This window comes from Cloeon dipterum, chromosome 2, assembly GCF_949628265.1.
Source record: "Cloeon dipterum chromosome 2, ieCloDipt1.1, whole genome shotgun sequence".
NCBI classification, from domain to species: Eukaryota; Metazoa; Arthropoda; class Insecta; order Ephemeroptera; family Baetidae; genus Cloeon; species Cloeon dipterum.
Genome location: NC_088787.1, coordinates 34,251,542 through 34,274,484, shown reverse-complemented (window position 1 = coordinate 34,274,484; position 22,943 = coordinate 34,251,542). Strand labels below are relative to the sequence as shown.

Genomic DNA, 22,943 nt, shown 5'->3' with positions numbered 1-22,943 from the left:
ATGACGAGTGAGGTACTGTCTCCCATTTGTTTGTTTAACCGTGACAACTTGATGGACTTGCAAAGTCAAAGAGAATCACCCTATTTTCTATGGAAACCATGGAACGTTCGTATTTTCAAACTTATTTTAGCAATGTCGTAGACTTATTATTTATCTACTTTTATAGGCTTTTCCATCTGAACAAAGTAAGTTAAATATTAAATTTTAGTATACTTGAATTTGAGATTAAGGGACATAAAATGTAACAGAAATCATATGAATCTAGTTTCAAAAGTTTTCACTCAATTTCTGATATGTTTATAATTTATTATGGCTCTTTTAATGAACATTTGCATATTTTTAGTAAGAGTAAAATTGTTGTACTCTCGTTTTCTTTATTTCAAAACGAATTTTTTACAACTCATAATAATTTTTGCTTCTACATAATTTAAAATAAACATAAAAAGAAATTGCGATCAAAATCTAGAATCCATCGTCTATTGCTTTAACATCTCTGAAAATGCCTTAACAATGCGAGTCAACCGGCTGGAATTAAAATATTATTTAGCATGATCGATTATAGGCTGATAAGACTAAATACTGTATTTTCTTCTGTAAGATACATTTTGACACTTTGCCGTTGACACAATTTTGCTTTATTTAACTGTCGAATTTTACAGAAAATGTGAAGGGCCAAAGCAACTGCAACACGGTTCTAAACAATTACGAATTGGAATATTTGAAATATAATAAAATTCCTATGCAAAATATCCTGTGTGTCGAGGAAAGCAGATTTTGTGAGTTTTATACTTAAATTAGAGTAATTCAATTTCAATAATCGACATTTAATGCCACGCAGATTATAACTATCTGATCAATTTCTACAATGGCCGCTATTTCTTGAGAGGTTTAAGACACATTTGGGACTATCGTGTTTACATTGACATTTTGCCATACATTGACGAGATCACAAGGCACGCAAAAGATGTATATGCTCTACGCCCGATCCCGCAGACGAAACAACCGAAAGGTTCTTTAATTTAACACAAATAAGAGCTCACAACAATTTTATTTATCTTTAAAAGGATACGACACGCCATACAACTTCAGTTTTCCAGCCTGTGGATGGAAAATGACGTTAACAAGAACAAGGCGATATGGGGGTCCTTATTTCGCTCGAGGCGGATTAATAGCAAGACATGAATTTCCTTGGCATGTTTTTATTGAGAAAGAGCAGGTAAAGGAGTATATCTGTGGCGGCACATTGATTTCGCCGACAGCAGTTTTGACTGGTAGAGAAGCAAAGAAATAATTAATTTCATGATTTCTATTTAAAATTTTCTTTTTAGCTGCACATTGCATTTATGGATCAGAAGCAGAGGAGTTCAGAGTTTCAATTGGGCTGTATGATAAAAGAGAAAGAACAGCTTATAGTGTTCAGACAAGAAAGGTATTACTATCCACGTAAATTCTTCTCATCCATAATAATTTTGAAAATATTTAGCTTAGCAGTCTGATCGTGCACCCGAAATATAACCCTCCGGAATTCTACAGTGACGTCGGAATCATGATTTTGAACGAAAAAATTAATATAACCGACCAAGTCCGACCAATTTGCTTGTGGAACGAGGACTCTAACTTGGCTCGCGTGGCTGGAACTGAAGCTGTGGTATAAATCGAACAGGAATTTGAAAAATCGATTTAATTTTTGGTTAATTTACAACTGAAGGCGGTTGGGTTCGGGCTTGATGACAACTACGCGCGCCCAGATGAACTTCAAGAGGTTCGACTGCCGATTAGAGATCACAAAGAGTGCTACCTGTCGAATAGGAAGTTTTTTGGGAAATATTTGGTGCCGGGAGACAACTTTTGCGCCGGCTACATGAATGGTTAGCACACCCATTGATCCATTACTGATTTTGCTCAATTTTATTCATTAATTCAGGAATAACCACCTGCAACGGGGACAGCGGAGGCAGCCTCTCAGTGGAAAAAGACGGCCGTTGGTTCATCAGGGGAATAGTCAGCTTTGGAAAATCGAAAAAAGTGATTTCGGAGGAGGGCGAAGAAAGATCGTTGTGTGACGTGAATCAATATACATTGTTCGCTGACGTCGCAAGTTACGTGGACTGGATCGTGGAAAATACGCCGGAAATTTCATTCCGAAATTAAATAAAAAAGACATTTATTTTTGACGAATAATTCAAATCGTCTCTAAAAATTACACGCCGCTAATCCATATCAGCGCCTCCGTGTACACTTCAGGGCACATCAAAGCAATAAAAAAGGTTTTGGTTTAATTTAATTGGAAGAATTATTTTAAAAATTCCCGAGAAGCTGAAATGGAAATTTCCCAAATTGGTCTAACGGCTCCACGAGTTTCAGCTGGAAATCCGCAAAACGCTTTTGGCTTGGAAGCGATCTAAATCGATGAATAAAATTCCCCATTACAGCTATAAATTAATGTGCACGAAACGCCGAAATAAATTAATAGATCACCTGCTTGACGCATTTTTAACGGTCCAACCTTTTTGTTAAAGTTTTAGTAGCAGTTGTAAAATTATAAAATAATTCAAAACTGGAAGAAATTAGAATAAAACCGATAAAAAAGCAATAAAAGCACAGGGCTGCGTGTTTTGACGCTTTGCCAAAAGTATTTTTAATTCATCCTCCTTAAAAATAAAAAAAAATTGCAAAAGCATAGTGGCACCGCCGAGGCAATGAATGAAAGTTAAACAGCGTTTGCTCAAAAATAAAAAAACTGGTTTGCGGGACCTCATGCCAGCAATCAAATTAATTTATTTACGCGTGCATTGCGAATGCCAGACACAATCCTGTTTTCCTCGCGCCGCTTTAGCATTTGTTGCGCCAATAATCAGCAGAAGAGCCTGCGGCGGCCGCAATCCGCAATCCGCCTGCCGAGACGCCAAAAACAAGAGATGAGGTTACGGCCTTATTGTATACATTTCCCGCTTTGATCAGCTGGACAAATTTTGGCTGTGAAAAATGACGGTATTTTTTCAGGAAATAAAGATGGTTTTATGACCAATTTAGTTTCTTTTGCAGCTGCTGGCACTCTGTTCGTAAAGTGTTGGTTGACAAAAAGGTAAACACACGGTTTATTCGATTTTGGATCAAATTAATTTTGAATCAATCCTTCCTTCAATTAAAACTCTCCTTATAACTAATTAAAAACAAATTTTTTCATCTGCAAGAGTGATTAAATTATTTTTGTTTTAACGAATTTTCTTCTAATTTTTATTCACACAATAAAATCGATAATTTTTTTCCTCCGAGGCAGAAACTAAAAAAATATAAAAGAGAAATGTCGGAGTTTTGCTTTTATAGCTGTGCGAGATGCGGGCGTTGATTGGAGAAAGATGCCTGTGATTTGTCCACCGCCGCCGCGTAAACAAAAAGCGAGAGGATGACACGGCTGCTTTGCTCTTTTCGCTTTCCGCCAAATTAAATTGGGTTTATTTTCCTACTTTGCTCTAATATTCTTAAGCTGATACGATGCTTTAATATTTTTGGATTACAGGGCGGACGTGAGAAAAGAAGAGAAGAGTTTATTATTAAATGATAATGCTCAAACTATATTCAGAGAAAAATGCGTGGCAGAGAATTAATAATTTCAACCAAGCAGCATTTAATCGAATGAGGGAAGATGCGGAAGAGGAGGACAGGCCCTTACCTTTTCGACTTGTCCTTTCTTTTTCTGAATTCAATTTCATTCCATTTAAAAAAAATTAAGGCGTGTGTAAATTATCATTTGCTGCTTTGAGGATGTGTAAAACATCATTAAATACAAACAGAGACGCCTAGACTGACAGACACATTTGCTATAATTGTTTTTATTTCTTTTGCCTTAAATTGCTGCCACGTTATATTAAATGAGAGCGGGTATTCGGCGCTGCTCCGGCGACGGGAAAACCGGTCGGGTAAAATACCAACAGCGGCAGATCTCTGCTCGATTGCGAATCTAGCGTTCAAGGCTGATAATTTTATTGCCTTGTCTGCCTGCGTGTGTTGAGCAAAAATGTGAATATCGTCTATTGATGAAACCAAAATAAACTATTTAGCCGCTTGGGAATCGTGACTGTAATTTACTGAAAACGCCAAGTAATTATAAAATATTAAAGAAAAGTCTCTAGAAAATTCAGATTTTTATTCATATCGCCATTACCTGGACAATAAAAATCTCCATCTTTGATTATCTTAGGAAAGATATTCATGTTACCTAGTCGAAGAAAAGGCCTTTAAGAAATAGCTATATATGAATTGCAAAAAAGGCCAGGTCGCATGTTTTTAACAAGACCGAACCATTGTTTCAGCGTTGTTTCGATTCCACAGTTGTCGCTACTTAAGTTTTCTCCTTCGTCCAACACTGTAAAGAGAAATTAAATTAGTTCAAGATTACAGAGCTATACGTTTAGGTAAGTCTATTAAAACAGAGTGGCATATATATCAGTTAAATAATTATTATGGGATTCACTTTCCATTTTGTTTATACATATTTGTACCTATTTCGTGATTTTTCTAGTGATCCAACAAATTTTGTTAGGCCAAAAACGTTTGGAAATTTCGAATATCCAACATAAAGAGAGTAAAATAAAACTTGCTCCGAGCTGGAAAGTACTCGTCGTTCTGAGACGTTTGTGCGGCGCAAAGCGCGAGGCTGAGCAGGACGAGAAGTGCTCTCCGCATCGCGATTTCTTCTCGGCGCGCGATGGACCGGGCTGCTGCTGCTGCGACTGTCGCGCACAGCACTCGGATAAAAAGGTTAAATTATCAAGTGTTTAACACCAAAAACAAAACTTTTGTCCGTTTTGCTCTTCAGTTGGTGGTTTTTGACATTTTACAAGTGCGTCATTACGTCATCGCAACAAATTGCGAAGCAAACTGAAACATCAATTTTTGTGCAAAACGTTTTCTTTACTTTTAATTTAGTTTAGATCTCTAGGCACAATGTCCAGTTATTATGTTTAAGTATTTTTGAACGATAAGGTATTCACGCCGTTTGATAATAATTACAAATTAAGGAAAATATTAAAATAATCCCTTTAAGACCTAATTGAACCGTGGAGTGAGCGGCGAGAGGAATAAAAAGGGCCCGCAATTCACGTCCAAAGAGCTCTGACAACCCTAACCTTCTCTGGGTTATTCCGACTAATTCAAAAGGTTACAAAAGCGGCGTGTGTAATAAATTAGCATATTTTTTGCTGTTTTGAGGAAAATAAAAAAATCCATAAATACAAACATAGACGACGCATATTATTCACGCTCGGAATGAGAGGCACACGGAGGAGGTGTGCATTTCCTAGCAATTGCTATTATTTATTTTATTTCTTCTTCCCAAAATTGCTGCCACATAATATACTAAATGAAATGACGAGAGCGGGCAATCGGTGCTGCTCCGGCTACCGCAGAAGGTCGCATACTCTTGCTCTTAAAAGGCAAAAACCGGCCGGGCAACAGCGGGCGGGCAGCACAATTAGGCAGATCTCTCCTCGCCTCTAATATCAAATGTCTCAAGCGTTCAAGGGTAACAGGCCACTCTAGGATGGTAATTGCGATAATTGCCAATGAAAATAAGCGTCTTCCTTCGTGTGTTGAGTAAAAATATGAATATTTATTATCCGTTGATTTGAAACAAAAATAAAATATTAACACGCTTTGGGTTCGCAAGTCTCAACGCAGTGGTCGTGAATAATTAACTGAATCGTGAATTATGCACTTTGAAACGCCAAGAAAATTTAAAATATTTCAGGAAACCCCTAAAGAAACATCGTGTTTTAATTTCTTTAGTCGAATTTCAGTAAATGCAGTGGATTATTTTCCACATAATTGCTTAGGGCGTATATATCATGTTGGATCGCGGTTCTCGTTAGATCACCGAAGGGAAGCAACATTGCGTGCAGTCAGCAGGTGGATGGGTGTGATCGCCTGCATAACTCTAGGCTGACTTGCTATACGTCTTGCTGGTTTGCTCCTTTCCAGCATGCGTGATTTGGCTTCACGGGACGAATGTCTAGCGTTGCAATGCAGTCCTCGGTGCGGAGGCAAGTGGCCCTTGAGTGGGCTGGGTCCCAGTGCGGCCTGGTGCGTCCATTCAATCCGTTCGCGGTGTTTCAGCATTCGTGCTAGTGCAGTGCGCGTCCTTCCCGGTCCAAGAACACGGATAAAAAGGGAAAAACCTGAAATAATTTAACTATGGTTCATGGATGTACGAGTAAAAAACAGTATTTCTTTGAAGTACAGTAAAAATTATTTATTACTCACATACTAATTTAAAACAGATGAACCTTATGCCTTGAGTCGCCATGACCGTATGGACAAATGGGAAATTTCCATTTCCGCATCTCGGGAATTTTCTAATTCATAAATTTTTCAGAAAAACTGTTATACATTTATACAACCATTTAAATCTATACAAGGACCTCATTTTACTCTACAAATCTATAGTCCCTCAAGTGGACACGGCGAGCCCTGATGTGGATTCGCGGCGGCTATAATTAAGTGTATTTCTTGGCTCGGATATAATTTGTTAAGAAGATAGATATATTGGTTGCACTTTGGTAATGCATCGTAAAGGCTATTAAGAGACCGAGATAATTTTTTCATAGTCATTTTTGAAAGAAAACACGTATAAATTTGATAAATTTTAAATTTTTCTCTGAAGTCCTATTTTTTGCTTTAACTAATTAATAGCTTCTTTACCTAAAGAGATTAAAAGTTGCAAAATCAGAAACACAACGTAGAGTGGTCTAAAGTAATTTCGTCTTTGTGGGTTTCATATTAAGAGCCGAGCAATCAAAACTTTCAAACCAATTTTTATTGAAAAAACATAGTAAAATATTTTGTTAAGAGATTACGTTACTTGTTTAATTACATTTTTTAATTAATAACTATTAACCTGTTTAAACTTTATTGTACTTCAACAATTTAATCTCGGAATGAAATTTCCGGCGTGCTTTCCACGATCCAGTCCATGTAACTTGTGATGTCAGCGAACAAAGAATATTCATTTGGGTCGCACAACAATCTTTCTTTGCCCTCAAACTTCACTTTTTTCGATTTTCCAAAGCTGACAATTCCCCTGATAAACCAACGGCCGTCCTTTTCCACGGAAAGGCTGCCCCCGCTGTCCCCGTTGCAGGTGGTCGTTCCTGAATTTATGAATAAAATTGGACAAATCTTTATTTGCTAAATGAAGGGAGTGCTAAACCATTCATGTAGCCGGCGCAAAAGTTGTCTCCTGGCACCAAATATTTCTCAAAAAACTTCCTTTTCGACAAGTAGCACTCTTTGTGATCTCTAATCGGCAGTCGAGCTTCTTGTAGTTTATCTGGTACTGTGTAGTTGTCAGCAAGCCCGAACCCAACCGCCTTCAGAAGAAAATAAACAAAAACTAAATCAATATTTCGAATTCCAGTACAATTTATACCATAGCTTCAGTTCCAGCCACTCGAGCCAAGTTAGAGTCAGAGTCTTCGTTCCACAGGCAAATCGGTCGGACGTGGTCGGTTATATTAATTTTTTCGTTCAAAATCATGAGTCCGACGTCGCTGATGGTTCCCTTATGGTCATATTTAGGGTGCGTGATCAGACTGCTAATCTAAATGTTTTCAAAATTATTATATGATTAGAACAATTTACATGAAAGTTAAAACCAATCTTCTCTGAACACCGGAAGCTCTTCTTTGTCTTTTATCGTACATCCCAACCGCAACTACGAAGTCTTCAGCTTCTGATCCATAAATGCAATGTGCAGCTGAAATTAATTTTTTAAATCGAAGTAAAGAAATTCATCATTTCTTTTTGCTTCACTACCGGTCAAAACTGCTGTCGGCGAAATCAGTGTCCCTCCACAGGTTGCTCCAGTCACCTCATTATCAATATAAACATGCCAAGGGTGGTTGCCAGTCTGAGCTTTGTTTCCGCCGAAAATATGTTTGGTCGGTTGCAAATCATCGGAAGATTCGTCATTTCCGCGTTTCCTTCTTGTTGATGTCGGTTTCCTTCCACAGTTTGGGAAACTGAGGTTGTCTTGTCCGGCGAATCCTTTTTTTAAGAAAAATAAAATCGCTGTGAGATTATTTTTATTAGAGTTTTTAATTACCTCTCAATTGTTTTGTTGGTGGGATCGGGCGTAGAACAGAAATATCTTTTGTTTTCCTTGCGATCTCGTCAATGTATGGCAATAAATCAATGTAATAAGGGCGGTTAAAATGATATTTTACACCTCTCAAGAAATACCGGCCGTTGTAGATATCAATCAGGTAAAGAGATACTGTGTGGCATTAAATGACCATTATTGAAAATTAAATGAGATGAATTGTTGCATAAATCTTACGGTTTCGTTTCTCCACACACAGGATATTCTGGATGGGAATTTTATTAGTTTTCAAAAATTCAAAATCAGTACTATTTAGAATCCTGCTGCAGTTGCTTTTGGCCGTGACATTTGCTGTAAAATTTGACAAATTAATGCAAATCAAAATCGTGTCATAGCATTTTAAAGTACATTTCAATAAATGTTTAGCTTCTGATTGCGATCCGAGTAATTAAAACTGTGAAAACTAGCTCAACCAACCTTAAATTTGTTTTAAATTCCAGAATTCGAATAAATTATATTTTTTTAGTTCCTCACTTTTTGAGAATGGTTGAAAAGGCGGATGGTTTTCTTATAGATTTGATATGTAATCTTTCTTTTTTCTTTCTATTTAACTAGAATTAGGATAATCTTTCCTGCCAGTATAAAAAAGAGCAATAAAAAATTGAATTTGAAATAGAAAACAAGGTTGTTGCAGAACAAAAATCCCGTAAATTTCGATTTAACACACGATCAAAGTCAGCAATTTAATAGATGAAATTTTTTGCACATCGTAAGTAAGCATTTTTATAATATTGTATCGGGCATCTTATGTATTAACTAAATCTAATGACGCCTCGGAAAAATCGTCGAAGGGTACTGCGGTAGCCGCAGAGTTAAATATTTCCCTATCTCATCAGAGGTTAAAAATCGCTGCACCATTCGAAAAGCAGCTCAATGAGAATAAAAAAGCCCGACTTTCGATCTCAATAAAAATACGAAATTTTATATAAATGGTGTTCAAGGTGGCGTATTTTGATTAATATGGTGAGACAAATAAGTCAAAATAAATTTTAATCATTCCACATTACTGTCACAAATGTTTCTAATAGTATTACAGTATAATCTAACAAACTTACTCTGGTCAGATAATAGAAGAGTACTCTAAAAAATTAGATGAATATAATTAGTGTAAGAAACTGCAAAGATTAATTTGAATATACGAACTTTATATGGTGACCATTGAGCATAGGTTGACTCTCTTTGAAGTTGCGAGTCCAGTACGTTGTCACGATTAAACAAGCAAAAGGGAGTAATCACACTCGGCATTTCCTCAGTTATCCAAATATGGAATTTTAAGAATTTGTATTCATCTGTCGGACTTATTGCAATATCGATTATATCCAGCACCTTAAATCATTGAAAAAGACTTAATTGTATAAACAAAAGGTAAATTCAACGGTTTGCTGAAAATAATAAGATCGAATAAAAAATTACTTTGACGGAAATTCTGACGCATTCCTCTTCTGTTTGGCGGTAAAGACAGTTATTCGGAAACACTCGTAGATCTGTTCTATCACTTCCATACAAAAGGGGGCAATAACCTAGACAGTACAAAATTTTCTCTTTGATTATCTTTAGAGAGATATTCATTTTACCTCTTCCAAGAAAAGTACTTTGAGAAATAACTATATATCCAATGCAACTATCGTTAGTAAGTATGTTTATAACTACAACGGCCGATTGGTTCAGAGTTGTTTCGCTTCCACAATTCTCGCTACTCAAGTTTTCTCCTTCGTCAAAATCTGTAAAGGGTAAAAAATGTGATTTCAAGATAGTAAAGCTACGATTAAGAATGTCTTTTAAATCCAAACGGTTGTTAGTTAATTTAAAGGTTTCTTTTTGCAATTTTTTTTAATTAATACCCAGTATGTGAAATTTCCATTGGTCCCACAAATTATAAGTTTGGCCAAATTTTCGACTATCCACCACCTTAAAGAGGAAAAAAGAAAAATATGAGAAATGCATACACGGAGCTGGAAAGTAGGGGTCGCTCTCATTGTGAGACGTTTGTGAGGTGCAAAGCGCGAGGCTGAGGAGCACGAGAAGTGCTCGCCTCATCTCCGTGATTTCGTCTCTGCGCGCGATGGACCGGGCTGCTGCTGCGACCGTCGCGCACGGCACTCCCAGTCTGACTAAATCGTCAGGTGTTAGCACTAAAATCTTTTGGCCATTTCCCACCAGTTCGACCTCTGTGTAAAGTGCATCACTCCATCATTGTCACAATTTTCAAAACTAACGGGGCAACATTTTCACTTCTTTGCTGAATTCATTTATATTTTTTATTTAATTTTAATTTTTTTGCTAAAGGTTATAGAAAAAACTTGTCTTCTAACAGAACGAAGTTTATTTTTATGACTTTCGATTATAATTCGAAACACATCACTTGTTTAGAAATAAATAAACACACCTCCAGACTCCAGAAACATATTTTTCAAATATTTTTTTCGGCGTCAATTTGAATTTTGTTGTTATGTAGGTTCAGAGAGAGTTTCGGTTTCCTGTCATTGTTGCGTGGAGGGAGAAAAGTTTAATATCAAGCCAGCCAGGCCCGCATATATATGCGATCGTGACCTTGTTTTCATCTTGGCGAGGTCACGTGATTTTCATTGCTCAGCAAACACTGGATTTTGCGAGGCCAAAAATTAATATATTTTTATCGAATTGCATGAAGGGAGGTGCGAAAGAGGAGAAAGGCGCGCATTATGTTTTTGTCCAACAACTTTACTTTGGTCTGTGCGGCGGCGGCGACGGCGAAAAAGCAAATTAACCGGCGGCCGGCGTCGCAACATCGGACGCCGTCCCGAAATCGGGAAAATTGCGACGGCAAAATCACATGATTGAACACAGCGCCGAGTCCTCGCGCCCTTTCAGCACGGGCGGCATTTCAGTTCCCGTTCGCGCGGCTTCAGAGATCGAATTTGTGGTCGCGCGGTGGCGCCGCCTCCTCGGACTGCTTCACCGGCGGCGCCACGTTCGTCGCCTCCTCGCCCAACTCGACGTTGCCGCCGATCGAGCTTTTCTGTTCGCTCGTCGTCGCGTTCACCGTTAGTGCTTTGCGCGGGTCGCGGGTTTGAGGGTTGAACCCGCAAAACCCGCACCAAACCCGCGGGTGCGGGTCCAGATTTTGCAAATCCAATATGGCGGATTGCGGGTGCGGGTTGGCGTAGTGCGGGTTGGTGCGGGTGCGGGTTCAAATTTTGAAAAAAGATATGGGTGCGGTTTGGGTGCGGTACGAAATAAGCGGGTTCGGTGCGGGTTTGGGTTGAAAATTTGTACCCGCGCAAAGCACTATTCACCGTCAGCGGCACCAGCAGTGCGGCGGCGAGCAGTGAGCCATTTATTCTACTTTTTTTTGGCGACGAAAGAAGGAAAAGTGTATCTTGCTAAAAATTAATTTCACTTTTCCTTTTTTTATTTATTGTTTAGCCGTTGGCCAAGGAGCGATTATAGCAACCTTTTCCCTGACGTGTCTGCTTAAGCGCACTTCTTATTTTCCGAAATTCCAATTTATATGAAATTTTACAAAAATTGGCGTGGTTTAATTTACATTTTTTTAGGAAATGAAAATGCGTTAAACAAAAATAGAGAGACAATAACGCATTCACACCCGGAATAATGAGCGGCACACGGAGGAGATTCCCATTTGCTAGCAATTATTTATTTGTATTTCTTCTGCCCAAAATTATGACTGCCAGATATTCTAAATGAAATGACGAGAGCAGGCATCCGGCGCTGCTCCGGCGACCAACAGGTCGCATAATTTGCTCTTAAAAGGCAAAAACCGGCCGGGCATCAGCGGGCGGGCAGCACATTCGGCGGCTCTCTCCTCGCTTGTGAATCAAAGCCTTAAAAAACTCTAGGCTAATCTCTGATGATAATTGCATTTAAAAAAGGCACCGCGTGTGTTGAGGAAAATTATGAATATATTTATCCATTGTTGGAACCAAAACAAAACATTGAGCCACTTTGCATTCGCTAGTTTCAACGCAGCGGCCGTGACTAATTGTTAGGCACCGCGGAGCTCTCCAAACAAATAAATCTCCAACAAATTTATCCTTGCCAAAAGGCGTCCCAAAATTGTAAAATCTGTTAGTGCGTTCGAAATTTTCCTCCATCAACTGATCTCATCATCATGGATCTGCCATCGATAGCGCCTCGTGACCGCACGAATTGGGCACCGAGAGAGCGAGCAAGGAGACGCAAATAAAACATTTGTCTTCTTCCGATGACAAAAAACCTATAGAATAATACAGGATCGGTACGCAAGGGGTAGCTTTTCGGGGTGGCGGTGGCGGGCAAAATGATTCCAAGCCCCGGAGCATTTTTCTTTGTGGCCTCCGTGTAAAACCCTAACATTCTGGTTAAAAAAAAAATCGGGCAAATCGCGTAGAACCGCGCCGAACCCGGGTGGTCAACGCGGGGGGGTCCCCACCCCCCCGCGCAAAAAGTGTTCTGGAGTGTGCAAAAACCGATCCGGCGCTTACGAGAATTAAAAAATAGGGCCCTTTTGCGTGGTTTTTAGGGGGTTGGGAGTGGTGGAAGCGGGCGGGGGTGGCGAATGCGTCTATAACACGCGGAATTTTACGGGGAGTTTAACCAAGACCGACTTTTTTTGGCTGTGCGTCCCTTAGGAGCCGAGATCTCGAAGTTTTAAAAAGGAAACACGTGGTTTGGTGTTAATTGTCTTTTCGGGGGGCCCAAAGCGCCTGAGATATTCAGGCTGAAAAAGTGGGAACAATCGAAGATCCCATAAGGATACCATGTTTTTTTTCAAATACGTATAATCAGCTTATCTCACTTTCTCATAAAATAATTTGCCGAATTTTGCATCTTGAAACGCCGTTCGTTTTCCACAATTCTCGCTACTAAAGTTTTCTCCTTCGGCAAAATCTGTTTAAGCAAAATAAATGTGAGTTCAAGATAGCAAATCAAAGATTAAATCTATTAAAAAAGAGTAGTTGTTAATTTAACTTAAGTTTTTCTATTTTATTATTTTTCGTTTTTTTATTTTATGTTAATTTGGAGTATAATTTTAATCCATCAAATTTGGGCTAAAATCGTTGCAAATTTTTCAATTATTCAACAGAGGGTGAAATAAAAATTGAGAAATGCTTACAGTCTTACACGGAGCTGGAAAATAGTCGTCGCTTGGAGGGATTTGTGCGGCGCAAAGCGCGAGGCTGAGGAGCACGAGAAGCGCTCGCCGCATCGCGATTTCTTCTCTGCGCGCAATGGACCGGGCTGCTGCTCCGACCGTCGCGCACAGCACTTTTCCAGTCTGATTAAATTGACTCTTGTTTAACAATAAAAACGATTATTTTTGCCATTTGCCCCAAGTTGGCGATTCAAACATTACGGAAAAGTCCTTCATTCATTCCTTCATTGCCACAAATTGTAAAATAAAAACAGTGCAATTATTTTTTTGCAAAAAACACAATCTCTTTTATAGATTATTATTAATTATCTCAATCATATTTTAAGACTTGTTTAAACACACCTCGAGAAATATTAAGATTAGGGAAAAATAAATTACCTATAAGTCAGGAAAATTTCACTTTCAATTTTTATGCTTTCTTAAATAATGTTTGAACAATCCCGATGTGTTGAGGCTGAATAAATTTTGTGAAATCAGGAGAGGCAGGAAAAATGGGGTGGATATTCGAAAGAAATGAAGAGCAGCTGCCTGAAGTGAACAAAGGTGCGGAGGCTTGCAAGCGTGGAAGGCGCGGCGAGAGGAATAAAGGGTCGCGTGTACAGTAGGTCCCGCAATTCAACATCCAAAGAACCTCTGACAACCCCAACCTTCGCCCGGTAATTTTATTGGCGAATCGACCGTTAGATGGCACTTCAGGCCAATTGGAAATATAACAAAATACGCGGGAATGAAATCATTAGGTCGCCTCTTTTTCAACGCTTCTGATTGGCCTACATTATTTGGAAGCCATTTATATAAAATTCTGACCGGCGGGGACCAAACACAGATGGCAATCTGGACCCCGGTGATTTTTCGTATTATTTTCCATCGAAACTATTCTAGCGCTCTAGATTTCCAGTGACCTCCAACAAAGGGTTGAATTTTAACTTTTCCTCGATTTTTGCAAGATTCTGATTTGTGTAAAGCGAGTTATTAAATGAAAGTCGAACTGGTTTAGGCACTTGAAGACGAGCTCTTTTTATTTATTCTAGGTTTACATCTAAAAAAGCATGCATTTTTTGAACACTTCCGGGCAGTATATCAATGGTACGCTTTCAAAATCTCGATTAAGTTGGCATCGACTGCCAAATCAATCCTGTGAAATGGGTCTACTTGCAAATAGTGCACGTCATCAATCTCGCCGATTTCACCGAAAAACAAGTGGAAATCTGTCAGAAACGGTACACAAATGGAAGAAAAGAGAAGAATATATTGAGATAGACCTATGAACTCTCCATCAGAAATATTTTCAAAGTCTGTCACGACCATCGTCAACTTCGAAATTTTGATCATCTTAGTGTAACGATATTGTCTAGTAGCCATGAATATCGCGCTAACGTTATGCATTAACGGTTCAAAACACAAATACAGCAGTTCAGAGTAATGTCCACAGAGCGTTACCACCTGAAGTTGCGGAGCAAGTAGAATGCTGGATTTTTCGTCGCATCTACGATTGAATGATTTACGATATTAATAAAAACCTTTAATTCATGAAAATTACCTTGTGTTCACCAGCGCGAGTTTCATGAGCCTCGAGTGGTTAATCTGACCTGAATGGTTGATCAGGCGAACCCCTACCAGTTCCAGGTGTTCCAAATTGGGGCTGAGCTCAAAAATGCGTTCAATATCTAAACTTGGCTCTCCGTGCCCGATAACGGTGACCTTTCGCAAGTTTCCACCGTACTTCACCAAAGCGTGGTACAAAATTTGCGGATCATTCAGCCTCGCAAAGCGCAAATTCTGAAGTACCCGAAAATCCGGCAGATGTTGAAGGAGAGAATCTTTGTATTTCGCTTCATGACAGTCCATCTGTGCAAATAAGTCACAAATGATTATAGTTATCACCTATCTAAAATGAATATAGTCACCTGATATGACACTATATTTGGGAACTTGGCAGGAATCTTATTGGCGAAGCGATGGTACAAAGGTCTGTACATGAATGAACGCGCTGTCGCTGTTTTTTTGTTGTTTCCGTCGAGATCAAACGCTTTGGCATGATTAGTGAGTGGTCCTGCGCAGCACCATTGAAAATCGGGCAGATTCTTTTCAAAAAATTCCATAATTCGGCAGCATAATTCTCCACAAGTTATGCTTTTGAGGTGGGAAATGTCTTTGAGGTTTCTTTTCATCTCGAGAAGGCGGATACAATCGGCAGATTCATCAAAGCGGGCAAATTTAATATGAATGAGATTGGGCAAATTTTTACAAATCTCCACAAAGTCTTGCCAGTGCAAGATGCCACCGATGAGCTTTAAACCTCGCAGTTGCTTCATTCTGATCAATGACTGCACGATAGGTTTGCTCACAACTGCTCCTTTAAAGGTGAAAGCAAGCCTTTCCATATTTGGAGCTTTTTCAGCGATCAAATCGAAGACCTTGAATTATATAGAAAAATATTAAATCACACACTGCTTAAAGACCGTCTTTGACGAAGTTTCTGAGCAAACCAATCGATTCTTGGGGGTCGAATTAGGTAAAGTAGATATTTTTTCCAGCCAAAAGTCCAGCGCGACGTGCGAACTTTTTTCCCGCCAAAACAATATGAACGTTTATGCGAGAAGTGCGCATGCGTGAGCTGACAAAGAAGTCATTCATTGCAAGTGCTCAAATAGCTCTCACGCATGCGCAAAGGTTCATATTGTATTGGCGGGAAAAATAGTTGGAACGTCGTGCTAGACTTTTTAGTCTGGAAAATAAGATCCACTTTACCTAATTCGACCCTCAAGAATCATCGATTGCTGGGCTCAGAAACTTCTTCAAAGTCGCTCTTTAATAATAAAATGATTACACTTAGCTTGGAAACCTCCTTCAAATCCTCTGGAAAACATCTATAAAGACTACACAAGTTGATTTGTTTGGTCATCGAGCTAAGCAGAAATGGCAAAGCTTCCATTATATTATTAAACTCATCTATCTGCTCTTGCCCATGACGAATGAACCTTGGCTCCAGGAGCTCAAACAAAATTTCATTTCGCATCCGAGGAGCTGAAATATAAAGAAAATGAAAATAAATTGGCTATGTATATTTACAGATCTTACAAATGGTTTCTTTAAAGCGTTGTTTCGTAGCATCATTTTGCATGTACCGATCGATGTTTCTTACGATACATCTTTTGATCAAATATCGGAATGCGTCTCCTCTCTGGAGTAATATATCAGCCAGTCTACTTTTAGCTAAGGAAAGCAGTAGCTCAAAGCCGGCCATTTCAATCTACCTGTAAAAACAATTACTAAATACAGCTTGAAACTGCTACTCCATAACGTCTTACCAAATTTTGTTCCGGAATCAACTGCCGATTACAAGGTGTGTGGCATCCGAATAACCTTTCAGGGCAGACAGCAGGCGGCAGTGAATGCACGCATTTTACCCCCTGCGGGAAATTTTATCCTCTCAAGGAATAGAATGTGGACAATTTTGGAATTCCATCAATTTTTGAAGCGTCTCTCATTCCAATATCTCTCACGGGTACATTACCACGAAAATAGGATTGCAAATTATATTCTCATAACGCCGATTTCCAAAGCTTTAATAAATTTCAATCATCCTGTCGTTAGACTGGAAAATAATTATGGGATAATGTTGGGAAGAAAGAAAAAATCTACTCAGAGGTCCAAGTAATTTCCACTGAGGTTTTGAATCATGGCAGCTGATTTTTTTTTAAATAATTGTCGCTTTTGGTTTATTTTTCGAGCTGAATGCAGACGCAGAAAAATTGTAGTGAGGCTCTACTTGTTGCCTTAGAATTAAATTTTTCACATTTTTATTAAAAGAATCTACCAAACATCTTGAGTATTTTACTCTCGAATTTATATAGCTCCGCAGAATATACTTCAAGAATTTCCTAAATTAAAAAAAATGTGACAAAATAAAAGCGAAATCGTTTGGTCAGTATTATGGAATTATTTTTTGGTTATTTTTCGGGTTCTTCTGATTACGATTTATTGGAAGGTCAACCAATTTAGATTTTTGATTGATCTCAGCCGAAAAAATCATTAAATTTTTTATATTAAAGGTGCTTAACATATATATCTGAATTTTTTGTTTTAAATGGTCTATCACGAGAGGCAGGAAAAAGGGGGTGGATATTCAAAAGAAATGGAGAGCAGCTGCCTGAAGTGAACAAAGGCGCGGAGGCTTGCAAGCGTTGGAGTTGTAATGCGCGGCGTACAGTTGGTCCCGCAATTCAACATCCAAAGAAGCTCTGACAACCCTAACCTTCGACTTGTCCTCTCTTAAAAATTACAAATAAATTAAATTTCACAAAAACGGCGTGTGAAAAATAGCGTTTGCTGTTTTGAGGAAATGAAATAATCTCATTAAATGCAAACAGAGAAAATTCATTCCCGCCAGGAATAAAAGGTGTGCAGGAGGGGCCCATTTCATGCGATCTCTTTGTGGTATTTTTTTATTCTTCCTTCTGCCCAGAAATTGCCAGAAATTTGTTGAAATGATGAGATTGGGCATCCGGCCGGCGCTGCTCCGGCGACCAGCAGGTCGCTTATCTAATAGCTCTTGAAAAGGAAAAAACCAGTCGTCTCTGAAAATTATCTGAGAAGGTCTTCTCCAGCGAAATTTATCACTAGAATCGGCTGTTCCAACGGCGGGCGGGCAGCTCTCTCCTCGCTTGTATTAAAAAGAAGCTCTATTTAGGCCTAAACTCGGAAGATAAATTGCCTCAAAGTTTGAAAAAAAGCACAGCGCGTCTGCTGCCAAGTGTTGAGCAAAATTACGAACAATATTAACTGCCATAATAGAGGCTGATTTAAAACAGATAAATCAAATATGCTTTATTTGATTGGATGAAACAAGTCCATTTACGCATCCAGGGAATTTTCTAAATCAATATCTTTTCCAGTAAAACTTCCAATTAAATTTAACCAAAACCTTTTAAAAATCAACAAATTTGATATTTTTCTTGCTTTATTCCCTCAAGTGGACACGGAGGCGCCGATTTGGATTCGCGCGGCGGCAAATTAAGTGAATTTTTTGAGACGATTAGAACTTGGCAAGAAGAAATATTGGTTGCACTTTGGTCATCCATCATATATATAAAGGCTATTAAGGAGACCGTGATGTGGGAAAGTTTCAATAAATAAAAAAAAGAAATAAAAATTGGAGCAGTATCCTTTGAAAGAAAATACACCGTATGAATTTTAAGTCCAATTTTTTTTGCTTTAAATAATTATAGTTAAGTGTGCCATCCTCGTCGCCACTTTGTTAAGTACTGAATTACCTAAGTCTCTGTATAATTTTAACGAACAATAAGTAGCCGTATGCATGGCTTTCGAATGGTTGCACTTGGGAGACCGCAATGAAAGCAAATAAATAAATAAATTCTTTCACTCACTCTCTGTACTGTGCTGTACTGGCTTCTCTTTATTCTTCTGCCGCCTCCACAAAGTGAGCGCCACCTGTCGGTGACTACCTTCTCTATTTATTAGTATATAACAATTATTAGCTTCTTTCCCTACACAGGTTAAGTTGCAAAAACTGAAACACAACGTATAGAGTGAGCTAAAATAATGTCATTTTTATTGGTTTTTCTATTAAAAGCCGAGAAATCAAAAACTCATATTGCAAACTAAAACCCCATAGAAAAATATATTGTTAAGAAATTATGCTGTTTAGCATTATTTCCTATATTGAAAACTTCAAATTTCGTTTTGTTTCAAAAGCCCACATTTAATTTCGGAATGAAATGTCCGGCGTGTTTTCCACAATCCAGTCCATGTAACTTGCGACGTCAGCGAACAATGTATATTGATTCGGGCGACAGAACGATCTTTCTTCGCCCTCAAACATCACCTTTTTCTCAATTCCAAAGCTGACAATTCCCCTGATGAACCAACGGCCGTCTTTTTCCACTGAGAGGCTGCCTCCGCTGTCCCCGTTGCAGGTGGTCGTTCCTGAATTAATTAATAAAATTGAGAAATCAGCAATTATTGATTAATGACGAGGGTACTCATTCTAACCGTTCGTGTAGCCGGCGCAAAAATTGTCACCCGGCACCAAATATTTCGCAAAAAACCTCCTGCTTGACAAGTAGCACTCTTTGTGATCTCTAATCGGAAGTCGAGCCTCTTGCAGTTCATTTGTACGCGTGTGGTTGTCGACAAGACCAAATCCAACCGCCTTCAGAAGAAAATAAACCAAAATTAAATCGATTTTTCGTATACATTCATACCATAGCTTTAGTTTCAGCCAGGCGAGCCAAGTTAGAGTCTTCGTTCCACAAGCAAATCGGTCGGACTTGGTTGGTTATTTCAATTTTTTCACTCAAAATCACGAGTCCGACGTCACTGTTGAACTCCTTAGGGTCATATTTCGGGTGCGTGATCAGACTGCGAAGCTAGAATGTTTTCAAAATTATTATGGATTAGAACAATTTATGTGGAAGTTAAAAACCAATCTTCTCTGAACACCGGGAGCTGATCTTAGTCTTTTATCATACATCCCAAGAGAAACTATGAAATCTTCAGCTTCTGATCCATAAATGCAATGTGCAGCTGAAATTAATTTTTTTTATCTAAGTCATGAAATTCATCATTTCTTTTGTTTCACTACCGGTCAAAACTGCTGTCGGCGAAATCAGTGTCCCGCCACATTTTCCTCCAGTCACATAATTATCAATATAAGCATGCCATGGTTGATTTCCAGTCTGAGCTTTGTTTCCGCCGAAAATATGTCTAGTCGGTTGCAAATCTTCAGAAGATTCGTCATTTCCGCGTTTCCTTCTCGTTGACGTCGGTTTCCTTCCACAGTTTGAGAAACTGAGGTTGTCTCGTCCATTGAATCCTTTTTTAAGAAAAATAAAATCGTTGTGGGATTATATTTATTATCATTATAGAGTTTATAATTACCTCTCAATTGTTTTGTTGGTGGGATCGGGCGTAGAGCAGAAATATCTTTTGTTTTCCTTGCGATCTCGTCAATGTGTGGCAATATATCAATGTAAGAGTTCCAAACAAATTTGAAACCTCTCAAGAAATAGCGTCCTCTGTAGAAATTGATCAGATAATCAAAATCTGTGAGGCATTAAATGACCATCATTGAAATTGATTTAGACATATTTTTGTTTGAAACTTACAAATATCAGTTTTCTCTACACACAGAATATTCTGGATGGGAATGTTTCTTCTTTTCAAAGATTCAAATGGAGTACTGTCTAGAATCCTGGTACAGTTGCTTTGACCCGTCACATTTTCTGTTAAATTTGATAATTTTACGAAGCAAAATCGTGTCATGTTTTTATAAAATACTTTCCAATAAATATCTCACAGGAGAAAATATTGAGCTTCTGATTGCGAGTAATTAAAACTGAAAACTAGCTTTAAAAAACTAAAATTTAAAATTCTTTTCAAATTAATATTATATTTTTAATTCCAGAATTCGAATAAATTATTTTTCATTTCCCCATTTTTTGGGAATGGTTCATAAAGGCGGATGTTTTTTTTATATGTTTGATGTAACCTTTCATTTTTCTTTAACTTAGATATTATTTGTTGCCAGTAAAAAAGAGTAATAAAAAATTGATTTTGAAATAGAAATGAAGGTTGTTGCAGAACAAAAGTCGCGTAAATTTCGATTTATCACACGATCAAAGTCATCAATTTAATAGATGCAATTTTTTGAAGACACAACAAATAAGCAATTTTGTAATATTGTATGGAACAACTTTTATGTATTAACTAAATTTTCTGACGCCTCGGGCAAATCGTCGAAGTGTGCAGCGATAGCCAGAGTTAAATATCTCATCAGGTTAAAAATCGCTGCACCATTCGAAAAGCAACTCAATATGAGAACAAAAAAGCCCGACTTTCGATCTCAATAAAAATACGCAATTTTATATAAATTGTCTTCAATGAAGCGTATTTCAATTAATATGGTGAGACAAAAAAGTCAAAATAAATTTTAATCAGCCCACATTACTGTCTCTATAATGTTTCTAATAGTATTATAATCTAACAAACTTACTTTTGCCAGATAGAGCACCCTAGAAAATTAGATTAATAATTAGTGAAAGAAACTGTAAAGAGTAATTTCAATATATACGAACGTTATATGGTCTCCATTCAAAGTAGGTCGATTCTCTTTGAAGTAGCAAGTCCAGTACGTTGTCACGGTTAAACAAGCAAATGGGAGTTACGAACTCACTCGGCATTTTCTCAGTTTTCAAAATCTTGACTTTTCTAGTTGCTGTCGGATTTATGGCAATTTCGATTATATCCAGCACCTTTAATCATTGAAAAGGACATTGTATAAACAAGGTAAATGAAACTGTTTTGCTGAAAATAATAGAAAATTACTTTGACGGAATTTCTGATGCATTCTTCTTCTGTTTCGCGGCCATAACAGTTTTGCGGAAACACCCGTAGATCAGTTGTATCACTTCCATACAAAAGGGGGCAATAACCTAGAAAATACAAAATTTTCTCGTTGATTATCTTTAGAGAGATATTCATGTTACCTCTTCCAAGAAAATTCCTTTGAGAAATAACTATGTATCCAAAGCAACTAAAGTTAGTGTGTATGTTTGTAACAAAAACGGCCGATTGTTTCAGAGTTTTTTCGTTTCCACAGTTCTCGCTACTCAAGTTTTCTCCTTCGTCAAAATCTGTGAGGGTAAAATGTGTGTTTTCAAGATAGTCGAGCTACGATTAAGTCTATTAAAACCGAGTAGTCGTTATAATTATAATTGATGGGTTTCTTTTTGCATTTTTTTCTAATACTTACCCAATATATATGTGATATTTCCTTTGGCTCAACAAACTATAAAATGTTTGGTCAAATTTTTGATTATTTCCCAACTTACAGGGGCTAAATAAATATCGAGAAATGCTTACAAGGAGCTGGAAAGTAGGGGTCGGTCTCATTGTCAGACGTCTGTGCGGCGCAAAGCGCGAGGCTGAGGAGCACGAGAAGTCCAAGCCTCATCTCGCGATTTCTTCTCTGCGCGCGATGGACCAGGGCTGCTGCTGCGACCGTCGCACACGGCACTCCGATAAGGATTAAAGCGTCAAGCGTCTGCACTAAAAACGATACTATCGACCATTTGACCTCCAGTTGGCGATTGACCTCTAAAGTGCGTCATTCCGCGTTATCGCCACAAATTGCGAAACAAGCAGGGCAAAGATTTTTGTCAGCAACATTTTCACTTCTTTGCAAACTTTCCTTAATATTTTAGTATTTATTTCTTTATTTTTAATCATGTTAAGCGATTATATTTAAAAAAAAATTTGGTTTCTAACGGAGTGACGTTTATGTTTATAACTTTCGATTAAAATTACAAATAATTTATGTTTCGAGATACATCACTCGTAGAAATTAAATAAACATTTGATTTTTGTGGTTGTAAGTTCAGTTTCGATTTCTATCACTGTCGCGTGGAGGGAGAAAAAGGTCCAAGTTCAATAGATCAAGCCAGCCGGATTCGCGTCTGAGGCCTTTGACCTCTTGTTTTCATTTCGAGAGCACGTGATTCTCATTGCCAGCAGAAGCTTATTATTAGCTGCGATAACGTGCTCAGCAAACACTGGATTTTAGAGCGATTTTCAGTTTTATTTTAAATTAACCTCTTTCAGATATAGTAAAAAATTAATATATTTCAG

General features: G+C 38.1%; 3 protein-coding genes and 1 long non-coding RNA gene across 4 annotated transcripts; 1 reads left to right on the top strand and 3 right to left on the bottom strand.

Moving 5' to 3' along the window:
- On the top strand, positions 1-2,273 carry LOC135937566 (CUB and peptidase domain-containing protein 2-like). Its single transcript, XM_065480723.1, has 8 exons — positions 1-7; positions 660-776; positions 839-1,009; positions 1,065-1,271; positions 1,329-1,429; positions 1,484-1,648; positions 1,709-1,868; positions 1,925-2,273. The coding sequence occupies exons 1-8, from the start codon at positions 1-3 to the stop codon at positions 2,149-2,151; spliced, it is 1,155 nt and encodes a 384-aa protein (XP_065336795.1). The 3' UTR covers positions 2,152-2,273.
- A 4,519-nt stretch (positions 2,274-6,792) lies between these two features.
- Positions 6,793-10,253, bottom strand: LOC135935916 (uncharacterized). The gene is made up of 12 exons (XM_065478546.1): positions 10,105-10,253; positions 9,733-9,879; positions 9,572-9,678; positions 9,302-9,484; positions 9,214-9,238; positions 8,336-8,449; positions 8,102-8,272; positions 7,813-8,043; positions 7,653-7,753; positions 7,427-7,597; positions 7,208-7,367; positions 6,793-7,148 (listed from the first exon to the last, which is right to left on the bottom strand). Exons 1-12 carry the CDS (start codon positions 10,193-10,195, stop codon positions 6,925-6,927), a joined length of 1,725 nt encoding a protein of 574 aa, XP_065334618.1. The 5' UTR covers positions 10,196-10,253; the 3' UTR covers positions 6,793-6,924.
- Positions 10,254-14,359: 4,106 nt separating this feature from the next.
- Positions 14,360-15,563, bottom strand: LOC135938003 (uncharacterized). Its single transcript, XR_010574588.1, has 3 exons — positions 15,200-15,563; positions 14,833-15,140; positions 14,360-14,778 (listed from the first exon to the last, which is right to left on the bottom strand). It is a non-coding gene; the product is annotated as an uncharacterized LOC135938003 (long non-coding RNA).
- Positions 15,564-18,825: 3,262 nt separating this feature from the next.
- LOC135936204 (uncharacterized) lies at positions 18,826-22,316 on the bottom strand. The gene is made up of 12 exons (XM_065478946.1): positions 22,179-22,316; positions 21,803-21,949; positions 21,642-21,748; positions 21,392-21,568; positions 21,310-21,328; positions 20,423-20,539; positions 20,196-20,360; positions 19,900-20,130; positions 19,741-19,841; positions 19,520-19,684; positions 19,308-19,467; positions 18,826-19,241 (listed from the first exon to the last, which is right to left on the bottom strand). Exons 1-12 carry the CDS (start codon positions 22,267-22,269, stop codon positions 19,018-19,020), a joined length of 1,704 nt encoding a protein of 567 aa, XP_065335018.1. The 5' UTR covers positions 22,270-22,316; the 3' UTR covers positions 18,826-19,017.
- Between the last annotated feature and the right edge of the window lie 627 nt (positions 22,317-22,943).

Bases quoted from the DNA above. Each gene is read 5' to 3' on its own strand.
- LOC135937566 (XM_065480723.1), top strand. The intron at 777-838 runs GTGAGTTTTATA...AATGCCACGCAG, and splicing joins TGTCGAGGAAAGCAGATTTT to ATTATAACTATCTGATCAAT. The intron at 1,869-1,924 runs GTTAGCACACCC...TCATTAATTCAG, and splicing joins TTGCGCCGGCTACATGAATG to GAATAACCACCTGCAACGGG.
- LOC135935916 (XM_065478546.1), bottom strand. From the start codon at position 10,195: ATGAGGCGAGCACTTCTCGTGCTCCTCAGCCTCGCGCTTTGCACCTCA. The intron at 8,273-8,335 runs GTAAGATTTATG...AATGCCACACAG, and splicing joins GTGTGTGGAGAAACGAAACC to TATCTCTTTACCTGATTGAT. The intron at 7,149-7,207 runs GTTTAGCACTCC...TCATAAATTCAG, and splicing joins TTGCGCCGGCTACATGAATG to GAACGACCACCTGCAACGGG.
- LOC135936204 (XM_065478946.1), bottom strand. From the start codon at position 22,269: ATGAGGCTTGGACTTCTCGTGCTCCTCAGCCTCGCGCTTTGCGCCGCA. The intron at 21,749-21,802 runs GTAACATGAATA...TGTATTTTCTAG, and splicing joins AAGGAATTTTCTTGGAAGAG to GTTATTGCCCCCTTTTGTAT. The intron at 19,242-19,307 runs GTTAGAATGAGT...TAATTAATTCAG, and splicing joins TTGCGCCGGCTACACGAACG to GAACGACCACCTGCAACGGG.